This window comes from Geotrypetes seraphini, chromosome 3, assembly GCF_902459505.1.
Source record: "Geotrypetes seraphini chromosome 3, aGeoSer1.1, whole genome shotgun sequence".
Lineage (NCBI taxonomy): Eukaryota > Metazoa > Chordata > Amphibia > Gymnophiona > Dermophiidae > Geotrypetes > Geotrypetes seraphini.
Window position 1 is genome coordinate 325,599,698 of NC_047086.1, and position 14,690 is coordinate 325,614,387.

A 14,690-nucleotide genomic window follows, 5' to 3' on the forward strand; every position below is an offset into this window, starting at 1 on the left:
TAAAAAGAATTTAGGTGCCTGCAATGTAGGCCAATAAAACCCTGGCCTACATTACCGACGCCTAGGTTTTGTGAGAGATACCGTAAGGCAAGATTCTGTAAATGGTGCCTAAGCATGATTGACACGCGACTACCACCTTTTTTCAAGGCCTGCTGATTTAGGTGCTATTTATAGAATCTGGCCCTTAAAGGCTGTACGCTAAGTGCAAATTCTGAAACAGCAATTAAGTGCTTAATTATCGATACAGAATACTAGTGCAAGTCTACTTTTATGCGCATAACTTTAGGTTTGAGCACTTATGCCAGCTCTTTGGCAGCTGTAAATGCTTGCACCTAATTGACAGTATTCTGTAAGCTTAATGCATAAGTGCTTGGCATACTCCTGCCTCTTCTACACCCTCACCCCTCTTGCAGTTATGCATTACAAAATTTAGGTTCTATCATTATATTATAGCGCTTAAATGCAGTTATACAACTGTAAATTAGGGCCAATTAGTGCCAATTATTGGATGTTAGTGTCAATTCATACCTAATTAGGCAATTAACTTACTTGCATAACTAACATTATTTAATTAACTTGCCCACACAATTTTGCATTGTCAAACAGGAGGCATTTTACCATATGTGTTTGTTCCACATGATTCTGTCTTTTATTCTAATCTTTTTTTCTGTCACATACTAAACATTTATACATAACCTTTAAATCCTACTTATTTTAGTTTATATTCTTAGTTTATATTCTATCCTTGTAAATAAATCCCTTTGTTACTGTCATCAGCTATTTGTGTTTTGTAGTTTATCAGTATATATATAGTATATAGGGATAAAATGTAGGTCAGCTAATAAAGATGTTTATTATTTCCAGAGTGCTAAACAATTATTTTGTACCTGCCTTTATCTTACTACACCTAGTGGTGATTACTGGTACTACTTTCATACTGTCAGTTTCTTGTGACTTGGATTGGCCACTGCTGGAAACAGGATATGGGTTTGGTGTACCACCACAGTCTGTCCCAATACAGCAATGCTTATGTACTTATTTATTTATGAGATGGGAGAAGAAAGAGGGAGGAAGGTAGGAGATGGAATGGTTGGACTGGAGATTGGAGAAATAAGGAAAAGAAAAGGGGATTTTGGGACCAGAGAAGGTGGGTAGGACGACTAGTAACAAGAAGGCTGAAGCAAGGGAGCATATAAGACAAGGGGGGAAGGAAAAGAGAGCGTTTTCTCTCTTTCAAAATCCATCATTAGCCAGTACTGATTTTTTCACACATACATCGGTGATCTCCTCTCTCTTTCATAAGCCCTCATTCATCCCTTACTACTTTTCTTACATATACATTCCAAATGTCTGCTAGCCTCTGTTCAAATCTCTGTTGCTCGACTGGCAACAACAGGAAGAGAAACATGGTGCTTTGAGCCAGATCTTACTCCTCTGCCACACAGGACCCATCTTACAGTTTGAATCTTAAGGAGCAGTGAAATCTTGGGTAGGGGACAAGTGATGACAACTGGGACAAAAGATGGTGCATAGTAGCAAGCACTCTATTAGCCACTGTGATGCAGGATAAGCTTCAGATTGTCTGCAACTGCACAATCCAAAACCACACAAGCAATATGAGAAAAATAAATAAATAGCAACACTCAAAATCTTACAGCACAGCAAACATACATACCATGAGAAACACACAGAGCCCCTTGAAAAATACACCTAAATGTTCATGGGGTTATTCAGAATACCCAGGTCCAGCACGTTTATGGCTTTCCCTTGAAAAAATCACCTTGAAGTAGGAAAAAGCCTCAGAGCCCTTCCTCCACTGACCAAACAAGATTAATGAAGAGGTGGAGACTATCAAGGGGTAAAGTTAAATCATTGGCATAAAAAACCTCTTCAATTGATATTTTACTAGAAAAAAGCCTTGTGCAATGCAAACCTTTACAAACTGATTTTCTTATACCCACAATGAAGGGATACTCATCTGAAGTACACCATACACCGACAATGGCCAGCGTTTCCCCAATCATTAACTGTGTTTCTCATGGTATGTATGTTTGCTGTGCTGTAAGATTTTGAGAGTGTTGTTATTGCAATTGTACAATTCCATAGCAAGGGCCATATCTTCAAAGCATTCAAGTTAAATAGCCGTTAGAAGAAATATATGGCATACAATGAAATTACATTATTCTGCTGCAGAATTTATGTTTGAAAAAAAAAAAAAAAGAGTACCTTCTTCTATATAATAATAACATTTTAACACAGTACTAGTTTATCTGTCTGTATAGGTATGACTGACATTACAATTATCAATCTGCCCATATATTAAGGCTATTTATTATGCATAGTGTCAATATTATTTTTTAAAGCTAGAAAAAAAGAATTCATAGAATACCCCCATCTATTTTAGAACACAGATGTAGTAATTGTGAAACTGAAACAAACCAATGCATTGGAAATCCTACAAGCTCCAACTCAGTGGAATAATTCAGATTTCTAATATTTAAAACCAGATCATTGTAGGAAACAGAAAAATAACTCAAGATCTAAAACCATATATATAGAGTGCGCCATTTGCAAATGGAATGTAACACATTTCTCTAAGTTCATGAAGTGCACTATGCATGGGAGTGGAAGAGCTGCCTTCACAATTCCATGTAATGTTACCTAAAAGCTTTGCTTCGCATGACTTATTACAGGCTGGAACAGATTAGAGCTATCGATTGCTGCCTGGAGGAACTTCTCACTTTGAAAACGGAAGGTAAGCAGTAGAGACAGACAGCTAAACTATTGATCTTGTCCAGTATGGAAAATGCACTTCAAAATGAAGGTCAGTGTTTTTTCATCCCACCTATTAAAGCTACTGTTTCATCAGGATAACACAACTGGTGTGACTAGGACAGATATCTTCAACTCAACCTGTCTTGTGACAGCTGGATACAATACTTGACAGAGAAGGCTCGAGATGACAAATTAAATCTTGCACTTCCTTTTGGTACCACAACAAAGATTGTCTACAGAAACAGTCAGAACTGATCACTTTTAGCAGAGCACAAAGTATCATGCCAGGTAAATTGCCATAGTAATAGTGATATATATTCAACAGCTCCAAACTAATTTATAAACAAATTAAAGAGAAAATAGGGCCCTGAGTTATTTTTGGACACAGGGGAGTAAATAGTAATTGCTGTAATAAAACCAAATTGGCAAATCTAAAAAACAACAACCCCCAAACAAAAGCAAGAGCGAAACTGGATTAAACCTGCAATAACTGTTGGGAGTGTTCCAACATTTTACCATTCAATTAACACAGAGAGAAGTTCTTTACTGGTATTAAGAGAATGGCAGAAATAGTAATGAAGTTAGCCACATTATTCAGCTGGTGTTAACGATGCCAGATTATCTCTTAGGCCCTCTTTTACTAAGGTGTGCTAAACGCTAATGCATGCATGTCAGTCTATGGACACGTTAGCGTTTAACGCACCTTAGTAAAAGAGGGGGTTAGTAACTACCTCCACATTAGTTGTAAGGCACAGTCCCTTGCCCCCTCCTCATGAGGAAGGTAATACAGAAATCAGAATATAATTTCTGCTAATTCACTTTGAAAATAGAGGTTAATAAATTGTTCCTCTATTAATGCTCTTCAAAGACTCACCTACAAAGATGGCTAAGGGCCTGTTATTTGCCTCAAGGAGCCTCAAACCTAAATATTTGTAGCTATACTCAGATGAACAGCTGCCATTCATGTCAATGTACTGATTCTGCAAACATTATATATAAAAAACAAACAATTAAAAACCCAAAATTGCTTCTAACTTTTGGGAAAACAAAACCCATTTCCTTTATCAAATTGCCATCTTTTAGCCTAATTCAGCTAATTAAAGTTGCAGAATATCCTTAAAAGGATATACAGTAGAAGAGATACATTTTTATACATTAGCCATTTTCCTAGGCTAAATCTATAAAAATATTTTTCAAGCATATTTACTGGGGATATCTTGAATACCCTAGAAACTAGGGGCCCCCGATGACATACTTACAATTAGAGAATGACACGGGGAGCGATCCCCGCAGCGAACCGCTGCGTGGCTGCGGTTTGGCTGCGGGTTATGGTGACCTCATTAGCAAATCGCCGCAGACGCGGGGACAAATCCTTTCACCGACCGCAAAAACGGTGAATAGATTTGTCCCCGCAGGCCAATGTCCCCCCCTCTAGGAACCGCAATTTACCTGTGTTTTCACCGTGCTCCTCATTTGTCAGATCAACCCCTCCTGCCAATAGAACCCGCCTCCCCCCCCCGACGATCGCCCTCACTGGTAGGAGGGTGCCCAACCCCTCCTGCCGGCACCCCCAACGGCCCCCTATATCGCCAATAGGAGGGTGCCCAACCCCTCCTGCCGGTCCCTCCCCCAACAAACCCCGCCATCCCGAAACACCACCCTTAGTCTTACTTTCCAAGTTGGACCGGACAGCTCCTCGCTCGTCTGGCCAGCAGGCCTGCCTCCGTCCAAATGAGGCGGGCCCGCCCCTCCCCTCCCCTGCCTAACCCACAGGATCCTAGGGCCTGATTGGCCCAAGCACCTAAGGCCCCTCCTATAGCGGGAGTGGCTTTAGGTGCCTAGACCAATCAGGCCCTAGGATCCTGTGGGTTGGGCAGGGTAGGGGCGGGCCCGCCTCATTTGGACGGAGGCAAGCCTGCTGGCCATACGTGTGAGGAGCCGTCCGGTCCAACTTGGAAAGTAAGACTAAGGGGGTTCCGGGGTGGGAGGGTTCGTTGGGGGGGGGTCCAGCAGGAGGGGTTGGGTACCCTCCTGCCGGCGATCTTAGGGGAGGCCATTGGGAGGACCGGCAGGAGGGGTTGGGTACCCTTCTGCTGCGATTGTCGGGAGGGCCGTTGGGGGGGTCTACAGGAGGGGTTGGGTGCCCTCCTGCCGTGATCGCTGGGGGGAGGGGAGACTTGCAGCTGTAGCCGCGGTCACTATGCTAATCACGGCAGGGAGATCTTTGCCGCGATTAGGTACAGCGGCCGCGTCTACTTACCATATAGGCTAACATTGTAAGCATTTAAAGTACATGTCGTGTTTGTTTTTGCATTGCTAGCCCCAGGGGTGGTGGAAGATTAGTGATTGAAAAACTGTATGAAAAATAACTATTTTAAATTTAGTGATCAAAATGTGTCAGTTTTGAGAATTTATATTAATTAATTTTTTCTCTGCGTGTTTTGTTTTTGTATAGTTATTAACTAATATTTAACTAAGTTTTAAAGTTTTAAAGAATGTTTCCTTTATACGTAAATAAAGAAAAGTGAATGGGATTGCAGTGGCGGTGACGGGGCGGTGAATGGGGTGGCAGTGGCGGTGACGGGGCGGTGAAGAGGATGGTGAGACGGGGACGGGGCGGTGACGGGGATGGTGAGACGGGGACGGGGCGGTGACGGGGATGGTGAGACGGGGACGGGGCGGTGACGGGGACCAATTTTTTCACCGTGTCATTCTCTACTTAGAATCACCATGCTAACTAAAATTTCTAAAAACACTTCTAGTTTTTTTTGGTTTTTTTTGAAGTCTTGTTTGTCACATAAAAGATGCTTTTAGAACATATGTGCTACATTTTCAGGCTGGTATAATGGTAACATTTTACAGAACATTCACAACATCATTAATCCCCTAAAGTTAGCCTCTTTTAATCCCTCTACTTCTCAGTTGCATTTGAAGGAACTAAGTGGAAACTAAGGGCTCCTTTTACTAAGGTGCGCTATGCGTTTTAGCACGTGCTAACCACGCGCTAAATGCTAATGCATGCATGTTAGTCTACGGATGCATTAGCGCGCTCGTATATTTAGCGTGTGCTAAAACACATAGCGCACTTTAGTAAAACAGAGGGTAAGTATCATAGAAATGAAATAAAGTTCATTCTCATAATATAACACAGGAACCAATATAAAGGCCTAAACAGTTTTATGTAAAGCCAAACAGAATTTTTGAATATTATTCTTAATGAATATCATAAAAAGTCAAATCTCACCAATAGGTGTGCCAGCTTTTCTAATCATTTATTTAATTTTCAGCAACTATATATGAAAATATATTTAAATTCAATTTGATGAAGTAGTTGATGAAAAAACAGTCACTTATGAATGTGAAATAACATACTCAAATATAAACCAAGGTAACCTTTATTCCCCAAAAGGAGGGAAAAAAGGTTGATTATAATACTGTATAAATAGATATTTGAAATTTGGATTATCACCGAGTCAATCTATAAAAGACTAGACATTTTTGCCATAAGTTTGTTTTTTTTTAATTTATAAACTTTATTGAACCATATGAAGCAAAATACAAAAAAGGACATAAAAGTACATAAGATAAGATCAGATTAAGACAGAGACAGCAGTTGAGGAAAGACTTTCTTTAGTGTCTAACTCTTGCCCACCCATCAACTTCTGGCCTGATCTCATATTTATAGTTCCTTGAACCAGTAAGAAGGCTAGAAATGTAATTAGCTAGCAATTAGCTCTAAAGAAATAGTCTAGGAAATCCTTGGAAGGTAACCTACCAATTACAACATTAAAAATTAAACATTGCCATAACATAACTAGCAATCTTTGGGGAACTTTGTGTACATATTCCAACTCCTGTAGCAACTTAACAAAGAAATCACCAATACTAAGATGCACACAGCAGTCCAGCAGCAAGATGGGGGCTATCTAGTCTTTTGCACTGAATGTCACGTTTTCTTATCTCCCAGTTGATGAGATTTCTTGTGTGTATGCTCGGTGCAAAGAGCTCCTAGCACTCAGGAAATGAGTCCAATCTCTTCAAGTTAGAGTAGCGGAGAAGCTGAGGGAGACAGAGTTACATAGAGGAAACCTACAGGGACTTTGTAGAAAAGTCCCACCTCTAATCTGGCAGGATATGGTTTGGGACAAGGTATCTTTAAAAGATGATATCATAAAAGGGAAGACAGGGTATCCCTATAGTGAGACTGCAATACAGGCCACAATAAACCAGGTTTCCTTAAATACAGAATAGGCTAATTTTAAAGATTGCAAATTACCAATGTTAACTGCTGAGCAAATTGTAAATAGATGTGACAAACATTGTTTAAAATGCCTGTATGCAAATGTCAGAAGCATAGGAAAGAAGGAGCGTTAGAATATATTGCACTAAATGAAAGGATAGATATAATAGGCCTTGCATTTCTTTGTTTCAGTGTTTGTATTTTATACACATGCCTGCCTTACCCATAGAGAGAGGAACTTCATTAAAATATTCCCAAACTGGGTTTCTTTTACAGCTTGCTGCCATTATAGTTGGTGTTCTCCAAGGAGAGAATCTGATAAACCTCAGGCTATACACACAAAGATTCCAAGACTTGTAGTATTCAGTTCAAAAGGTTTACTTTCATTTTTTACTGCATGCCCCTCTGTTCTCACATTTAGCTCCTTGTGCAGACATAAACTTAGCACTAAAGAGGTATGGGGTTGATTTTGTGTACATTGATTTGCAAAGGAACAATAAGGCTAATGACTTTTCTCCAATTCGGTATACTGTATTTTATAACATTTTATCTCTGCAGACACAAATTCACAGTTTTGAGAGATGCAAAACCAAGCATCTGTGATATCTTCTAGAGAGAAAAATTGCCCCTGACATTATGAATGGATTAATGGAATTCATTTACGAAAAATTTTAAACATTGCATAAATATAAAGCCTCATGCTACATAATTAAAATAATTCCTTATTTCTTGATGAACGTTTGGACTATAATATATCTTACATAGAAAACTATCTTTAAATAGATTTTTTCACAGAAAAGCATTTTATTTTTAAAAAAATCTGATTTAAATTTTAAAAAATCATTAATTTTTATCCACCTATTAATTGTGAAAATAATATTTTCCTTCTAGTTCCTATGTACAACTTATAAATTTATAAATATGGTTTCTTAGAATGATGTATGCAAAGGGAAGAAATATACTATAGAGTACTGAGTAGTCTGTATCACACTATTTGAAATTGATAAATATAATAGTGTGCCTGACACTGTCAATAACTTGCTGTTATGGAACACAAATGCAAAAATATCTAAAAGGAAAAAATTGCACACGTGTAAGAGTGTATAAATGGAAGTAGGAAAAAGGCAAATCAAGAGGAGAAATGCTTATATAATTCTGTTCCATTGAAATGAAAACATGCTGCATGTTCTAAAGATGTCTGGATTTCTTTTATAGCTATTTTTTTCATATCTGAAGCACAACATTCTTTCCCATCTCAGGCCGGACTCAGTACTGTATACAGCCACCATTAATGATGTGAAAATTTTGTTTTTAATTTTCAAAGTTTTATTCAAAGTTTGGTGCACTTAAATCTTAGTGGCAATATTTATTTCAACCTTATCTAATTTGTTTCTATACCCTCCATGGAATAACAATGACAGATATAACAATCAATATTAGGCTTACCTTATACAATAGAATATGCTCTTTTTGCAACCATGGATTCTTCATGGGCAAATCATATGGACAAAAGGAAAGGATACAAGCTCTGATAAAGTGGAATGAAAGTCTTCACAGCTCTGCTGGCATTGATGCAAGTGGCACAAACAAGGCTTGGCAGCAGTTTCGCAGTAACAATAGCACCATCAAAGAGTGGACCAAAAAATGGCACCTGGAGAAACCAAAATATTCATTATTAGATCTTAAGTAAGTGCTATAAAATATTAGAAAATGAGAAATGAAAAAGAGGAGGTTAAATGTGAAGGATATTTTAACATTCTCTAGGAAACAATTACCGTATATACTCAAATATAAACCTATCTGAATATAAAATTAGGTATTCTTTTTCCCTCCAAAAAGGGGGAAAAAGGTTGACTTGAATATAAACCGAGGTTAGAAATTTGGGTTATCATGGTGAGCCAATCTATAAAGACTGATCACCTTCCCTCCCCATCAGCTATCTCACTAAACATAATACAAATATCTGTGATGCATATTCACAAAAAGATCCCTACATAGGAAAACACAACTGCAAGCAACCACAAACATAAATAAATGTAGACAAAAATCAGATAAACCTCAAGAAGCCATATGCTGTTCAACACCAGAGAAAGAAACAGAACTCTGCAAATTTACAGTAAAACTGCATTTTCTGTTCATGACATAAAAAATAAAATTAATTATTTCTACCTTTGTTGTCCGGCCATTTTATTCATGTTTATCCCAGGTTTTGCTTTCTTCTTTCTTTTCTTAATTTTCTTTCCAGGGTCTGCAGTCCACCTGCCTCTTCTCTCATTCCTGTCTTCACTTCCTCTCCTACATCATCTCTGACTTTAACCTTTTTCTTTCAGTTTTCCTCCATTTATTTTTCTGTATTTCTATCTGCTTCTATTTCTCCAATTTTTATGCTAACTCATCCCTCTCTTCCCCCTTCCAGCATCTTCTCTTTCTCTCTCTTTCCCCCTTTATTTTCACTCTTCTAACCAATATCTACTGTCTTGCCCCCTCCATCCAGCATATTCTCTCCCCTCTTTCCTCCACCTCTCTCTCTTTTCTTCCACCTACATCCAAGATCTCTCCCCATCACCTTTTACCCGTTGCTTCTTCCAAAAGAGTTGCAGGTCAGGGGCAGGCCTGTCATGCAAGGCAGGCAGCTGATTCCTCCCGGCGGTGGCCGCAGCAGTACTTCATGCTGTTTTCTGGATTCTGGGAGGAGGGGGGAGTGAGGAGGCAGTGGTGCATCCAGATTGTGAGTTGCCTTGCCTTCGGGTCCTGTCCTGGTCTCACTAAACTGGCTGGCATTAATGAAACAATCATTTAACAATCATTCCCACAATTTCTTCGTGATATCTAAAGAAATAAAGTTATATAAAGAAAACTAAGAAAAGCTAAGTAGCACATGTTTAATATGAAATCAATAAATAAGTAAAAGTATAAATAAGAAAATTAAAAGAAATGATAGTATTTATCAAATATTAATGTCATTGGGACTAATGAGGATTAAGAACGTTGCAAGTTATATTACTTGCACGGAAGTCTGAAGATTCCTAAAGACATTTCAAAAGATAATTTCTGATACTCTGTTATCACGAAGAAATTGTGGGAATGATTGTTATACGATTGTTTGATTGTTGCAAACTAAGAATTATCAAGTGTCTAACGGATGATATGGCAATAATGAAGCCAGATGCCATGGGGGCTTTCCCTCTTGCCAAACCACTAAAGGCTCTGCCGGTCTCTCCTGCCCCTTAAAATCAGGAGATAACTTCAGAGGGGGGTGGGATCGAGAGCGGCAGAGCCTTTAGTGATTTGACCAAAGGAAGGCCCCCTTGGCATCTGGCTTCATTACTGACAGCCGGTTTGGCGGGACCGGGAAAGGACCAAAGACAGGGCTGTTCACAATCCAGATGTGACACTGATTCCTCATTCCCCCCTCCTCCCAGCAGCTGGCAAACAGCATGGAAAACTGCGGTGGTGGCCACCAGAAGAAATCAGCTGTCTGCCTCACATGTTGGATCTACCTCTGACCTGCGACTTCATTGCCCACAGCCCAGTAGGCTTAAATATGGATATTTTTTTTAAACCCCAGTAGTAGACTCAAATATAAACCGAAACCCCCATTTTTGGCCCAGAAAACTGCTACATATACCTACTCCCCGTCATTGCATTATTCAGCATTTCTCACACTTTTATCCAATATAAGTCTATTTTATCACTTAAAAAAAAAGAAAAGATTACTTTTTTACCTTGATATCATCTTTTTCAGTAGATAGGTGAGACATTCTAGACAAGTGTGTTATATGTGAGTTATCTCCCAATGGCAACATGCCATATGCAGAAGGAATCCAGTCTGGATTTTTTCTGTGGTCCTTTTCTATTTTACTGGGAGCTCTAGCTCCACCTGTAGTTAGTACCAAAGCATAAAGGGCTTCAACGGCAATATGTGAAGGAGGACTCCAATGGGAACATTTCCAAAAATCAATTGTTCTGTTCAACAAAGAAACATGAGAACATCAACTCCAAAACAGATAACAAAGGCCTCAAAGAAGCTCAGGAAAGACCCCTGCATGCACATAAACATATATACAGGATTCTTCAAAATGCCAAAGAGCTGACTGGCATCCAAGAATAACTTGGAGAAGCAGAAACAGACTGAGACAGAAGGGAGGAACAGGAAGGAAGAGCGGGAGTCTAGAATGTCTCACTTATCTAATAGAAAAGATATTATCAATGTAAGAACATAATCTCTTTTTCAGATGCAATAGGTGAAACATTCTAGACAAGTGAGATGTACAAAAGCAGTCCCAAAGAGCTAGGGCAGGCTGACTGCGCCAACTCTCAAGACTGATGGCGGGGTCCTGTCTTGCCATCACATCCGCTCGGTAAAATTTAACGAACGTTTGCAAAGTAGACAAAGTCACTGCCCTACAAATCTCCTCTGGAGAGACCACTGTAGCTTTGGCCCACAATGAAGCCACACCTATGCTAGAATGCACCCTTTAGAGAAATGGGAGATTGTTTCCCGGAAAGAATATAGACTGACAAAATGGCTTTTCAGATCCACCTGGAAATAGTGACCTTGGAAGCAGGAGCACTCTGCTTGGAAGAATGAGTCAGCGACAAAACTCTTTAGTGACCTCCAGATAGTGTAGAAGAACTCTGTGCATGTCCAATTTTCTCAAGATGTGATTCTGCATCTTTGAGCCAGAAGGCTGAAAAACAGGTAAATGCACCTCCTGATTAACACAGAAAGCTGAACTACCATCAGCAGAAAGGATGGAACCGTGTGCAGGGAAATCCTAGTATCTGAGATCCTCAGGAAGGGCTCTCGACAAGAAAGAGCTTGGAGTTCCGAGACACGTTTCACCAAAGTAATAGGGACCAGAAAAACAGTCTTGAGCATCAAGTCCACGAGGGAAGCATCTCTGAGAGGCTCAAATAGAGCTTTGATAAGGCCAGACAGCATCAAGTTTAGGTTCCAAAAAGGGAACGGTTGTTTGATTGGTGGTCTAGTGCAAAGAGCACCCTTCAGAAATCTGGCAATATCAGGGTGAGATGCAAGTGATGAAGAACAATCCTGGGTCTGAAGCAAGAGAGCACAGCAACTTGGACCCAAAGGGAAACCATGTTAAGGCTTTTATCAAACCTCACTTTGATGAAGGTGAGAACTACCAAAATTGAAGCAGTATACTTCTCCACCTTCTCCTGGTCACACCAACATTGGAAAGTCTTCCATGCCTTAGCAAATGCAGACACAGTAGTTGACTTCTTAGACATGAGCAGAGTAGGAATGATTACATTAGAATATCCTTTGCGCACTAAAGCTGCACATTCAATAGCCATGCCGTAAGAGCAAAACGATTTGGATCCTCAATGCAGATCGGACCTTGCATAAGAATGTCTAGATGTGCACAGAACCATAGGCTGCAAACCCAACACAGATAATTCATAGATCTGCATGCCATGGTCTTCGAGGCCAGTTTGGAACCACCATAGTGACTTGTCCCTGATGGGATGCAATTTGCCAAATGACTCAGTTTATTATGGACCAGGAAGGAAAACCATACAGAAGGATTCCCTGCAGCTAAGGCAGAACTAAAGTGTCAAGACCCTTGCTTCCTGGATCGGCTCTTCAACGGAAGAAGCGATCTGCATTTTTATTGTGCACCGTGGCCATGAGATCGAAGTGAGGTCGACCCCAGCGCCGCACAAAAGCTGAGGACCCACTCACCCAGATCCAGAGTCTGTCTGCTGAAAAAGTCTGCTTGAACATTGACTCCTGTCACTTGCGCTGCCAAGAGTGCCTGGAGGTGATGCTCTGCCCAGTGAAAGAGCAGGTGGGCTTCCAGAGCCAGAAATGTACTCTTTGTACCTTCTTGGTGATTGACATAAGCCACCACTATTGATTGTCGGAGAAGACCCTGACCATTTGGCCCTCCAGAGTCTTCTGCAATTTCACCAGAGCCAAACAAATGGCCCTCAGTTCCAACCTGTTGATCAACCATTTCCTTTGAGAAGGGGTCCAACACCCCTGAATAAGACAATGATGGCAATGGGCTCCCCAGCCATGAAGGCTGGCATCTGTCATCACAATGACCTAGGAAGCAATCTGCAGCGGCATGCCCTTGGAAAGAGACTGTGGAAGCAAACATCAATTCATGCTGGCTCTGGCCTCCAGAGTCCAAGGAAGAGAGGTCTGTAATGCATCTTTGTGCAGAGCCAGCGGGAGAGCAATGCATGCTGGAGAAGATGCATATGTGCCCTTGCCAACAGCGCCATATCTATTGTGGATGCCATGGAACCCAGGACTTGAAGCTAGTCCCATGCTGATAGAGCTGCCTTGTCCAGAAGAAAATAAATTTTAGCATACAGCTTCTGTCTGAGTGCCTCTGGAAGACAGACTTTGAAAGGGACCCTGCAACACCTGAACCTCAGAAATATGAGCTTAGTCCTTCTAGGAGCCCAGGGATGAAGGGTTTGGAACCTCTAAGAGAAAGGAAAAGCCAAATGAAAAGCTCTAGTCACAAAGCAGTCACTTTAAACTAGGGTAAATTGTAACTGGTAAACTACTGTGTTCTCCCAAAAATAAGACTTACCCCGAAAATAAGCCCAATGCACTTCCTTTTGACTGTGCATCCAATATTTCATTCTTTCTGCCTCCTGCACACTTTCTTTCCTCCGGACCTCATTCCCTTCCCCAAACAACATCTCTCTCTGTCCCTCCATGAGTCCAACTTTTCTTCCTCTCTCCTCCACCCCCATTGGTAACATGTCTCTGTCTCTCTCTCACTGTCCTTCTCTCATTCCCTCCCTTGCTGCAAAGGGAGTGGGAAAAGAGAGAGAGAGATCCAGGGTGCATCTCTCCCACTCCGTGTATACAAGGAGAACTTGATGGGGAAAATACTGTTTTGAAAAATCTGTACAGCATTAAAAATCACTCTGAGTTCCAAGAGGTGTAAGTGGAACTTCTGCTCCTGAGTGGAGCAATGACCTTATGTGTGAAGGCTGGCCATGTGGACTTCAGAGTCTGTGGTCAGAACTTTCTGATGTGAAGGCATTTGAAACAGCAGCCCTTTGGAAAGATTTGAAGAGTATATCCATCACTTAAAGAGATTGACAAAGTGATGATATGACTGTGAAAACAGATCAAGAGCTGGAGACCATTGAGACGCTAGGAACTACTGAGATGTTCTAAAACGAAGATCTGTGAAGAGAATAACATGGATCATAGATGCCATGTGAACCAACAGTAACATCCTTCTTCTGGCTGATATGGATGGAAGATTTTTATTTATTTTAAAAAAAATTTCTATAACGTTTTATATCAAAACGGTTTACAAAATGATTACATACATAAAATGTTAAAACAAATCTGAACAAGTAGAAACAGACAGCATTAATTTTAATAATCAGTACTCAGAAAAATGATAGACTTGACTGCAAAGTCGAAGCAAATTGACCTGTCTTTGCTGAGTTAGGATTGCCCTGAGGTGAACTATGTCAAGCAGGGCCCCTATAAACTTTAGAGTTTGAGAGGGTTGAAGTTAAGATTTTGGAAAAGTGACTTTGAACCCTTAGTGCTGAAGAAAACAGTACTGGTGACTGTGTGGAACCCTTGAGCTCATAAAGTTGCTGCCAGAACTATCAGGCACTTGGTGAATACTCTTGGAAGGGAGGCTAGGCCGAAGGGCAGAAC

At 40.4% G+C, this 14,690-nt stretch overlaps 1 protein-coding gene across 7 annotated transcripts in view; it reads right to left on the reverse strand.

Annotated features, from left to right (window-relative positions):
* The window catches only part of RALGAPA2 (Ral GTPase activating protein catalytic subunit alpha 2), a 1,036,168-nt gene that overhangs the window by 194,701 nt on the left and 826,777 nt on the right, over positions 1-14,690 (reverse strand). For all 7 annotated transcript variants that reach the window (XR_004538694.1, XR_004538695.1, XM_033936259.1 and 4 more), the window contains one exon: positions 8,539-8,666. Coding sequence is in view for 5 of the 7 variants with exons in the window: in XM_033936259.1 (XP_033792150.1) it covers positions 8,539-8,666 (128 nt within the window). In the remaining 2 variants the exon portion in view is untranslated. The remainder of the gene's footprint in view (positions 1-8,538; positions 8,667-14,690) is intronic.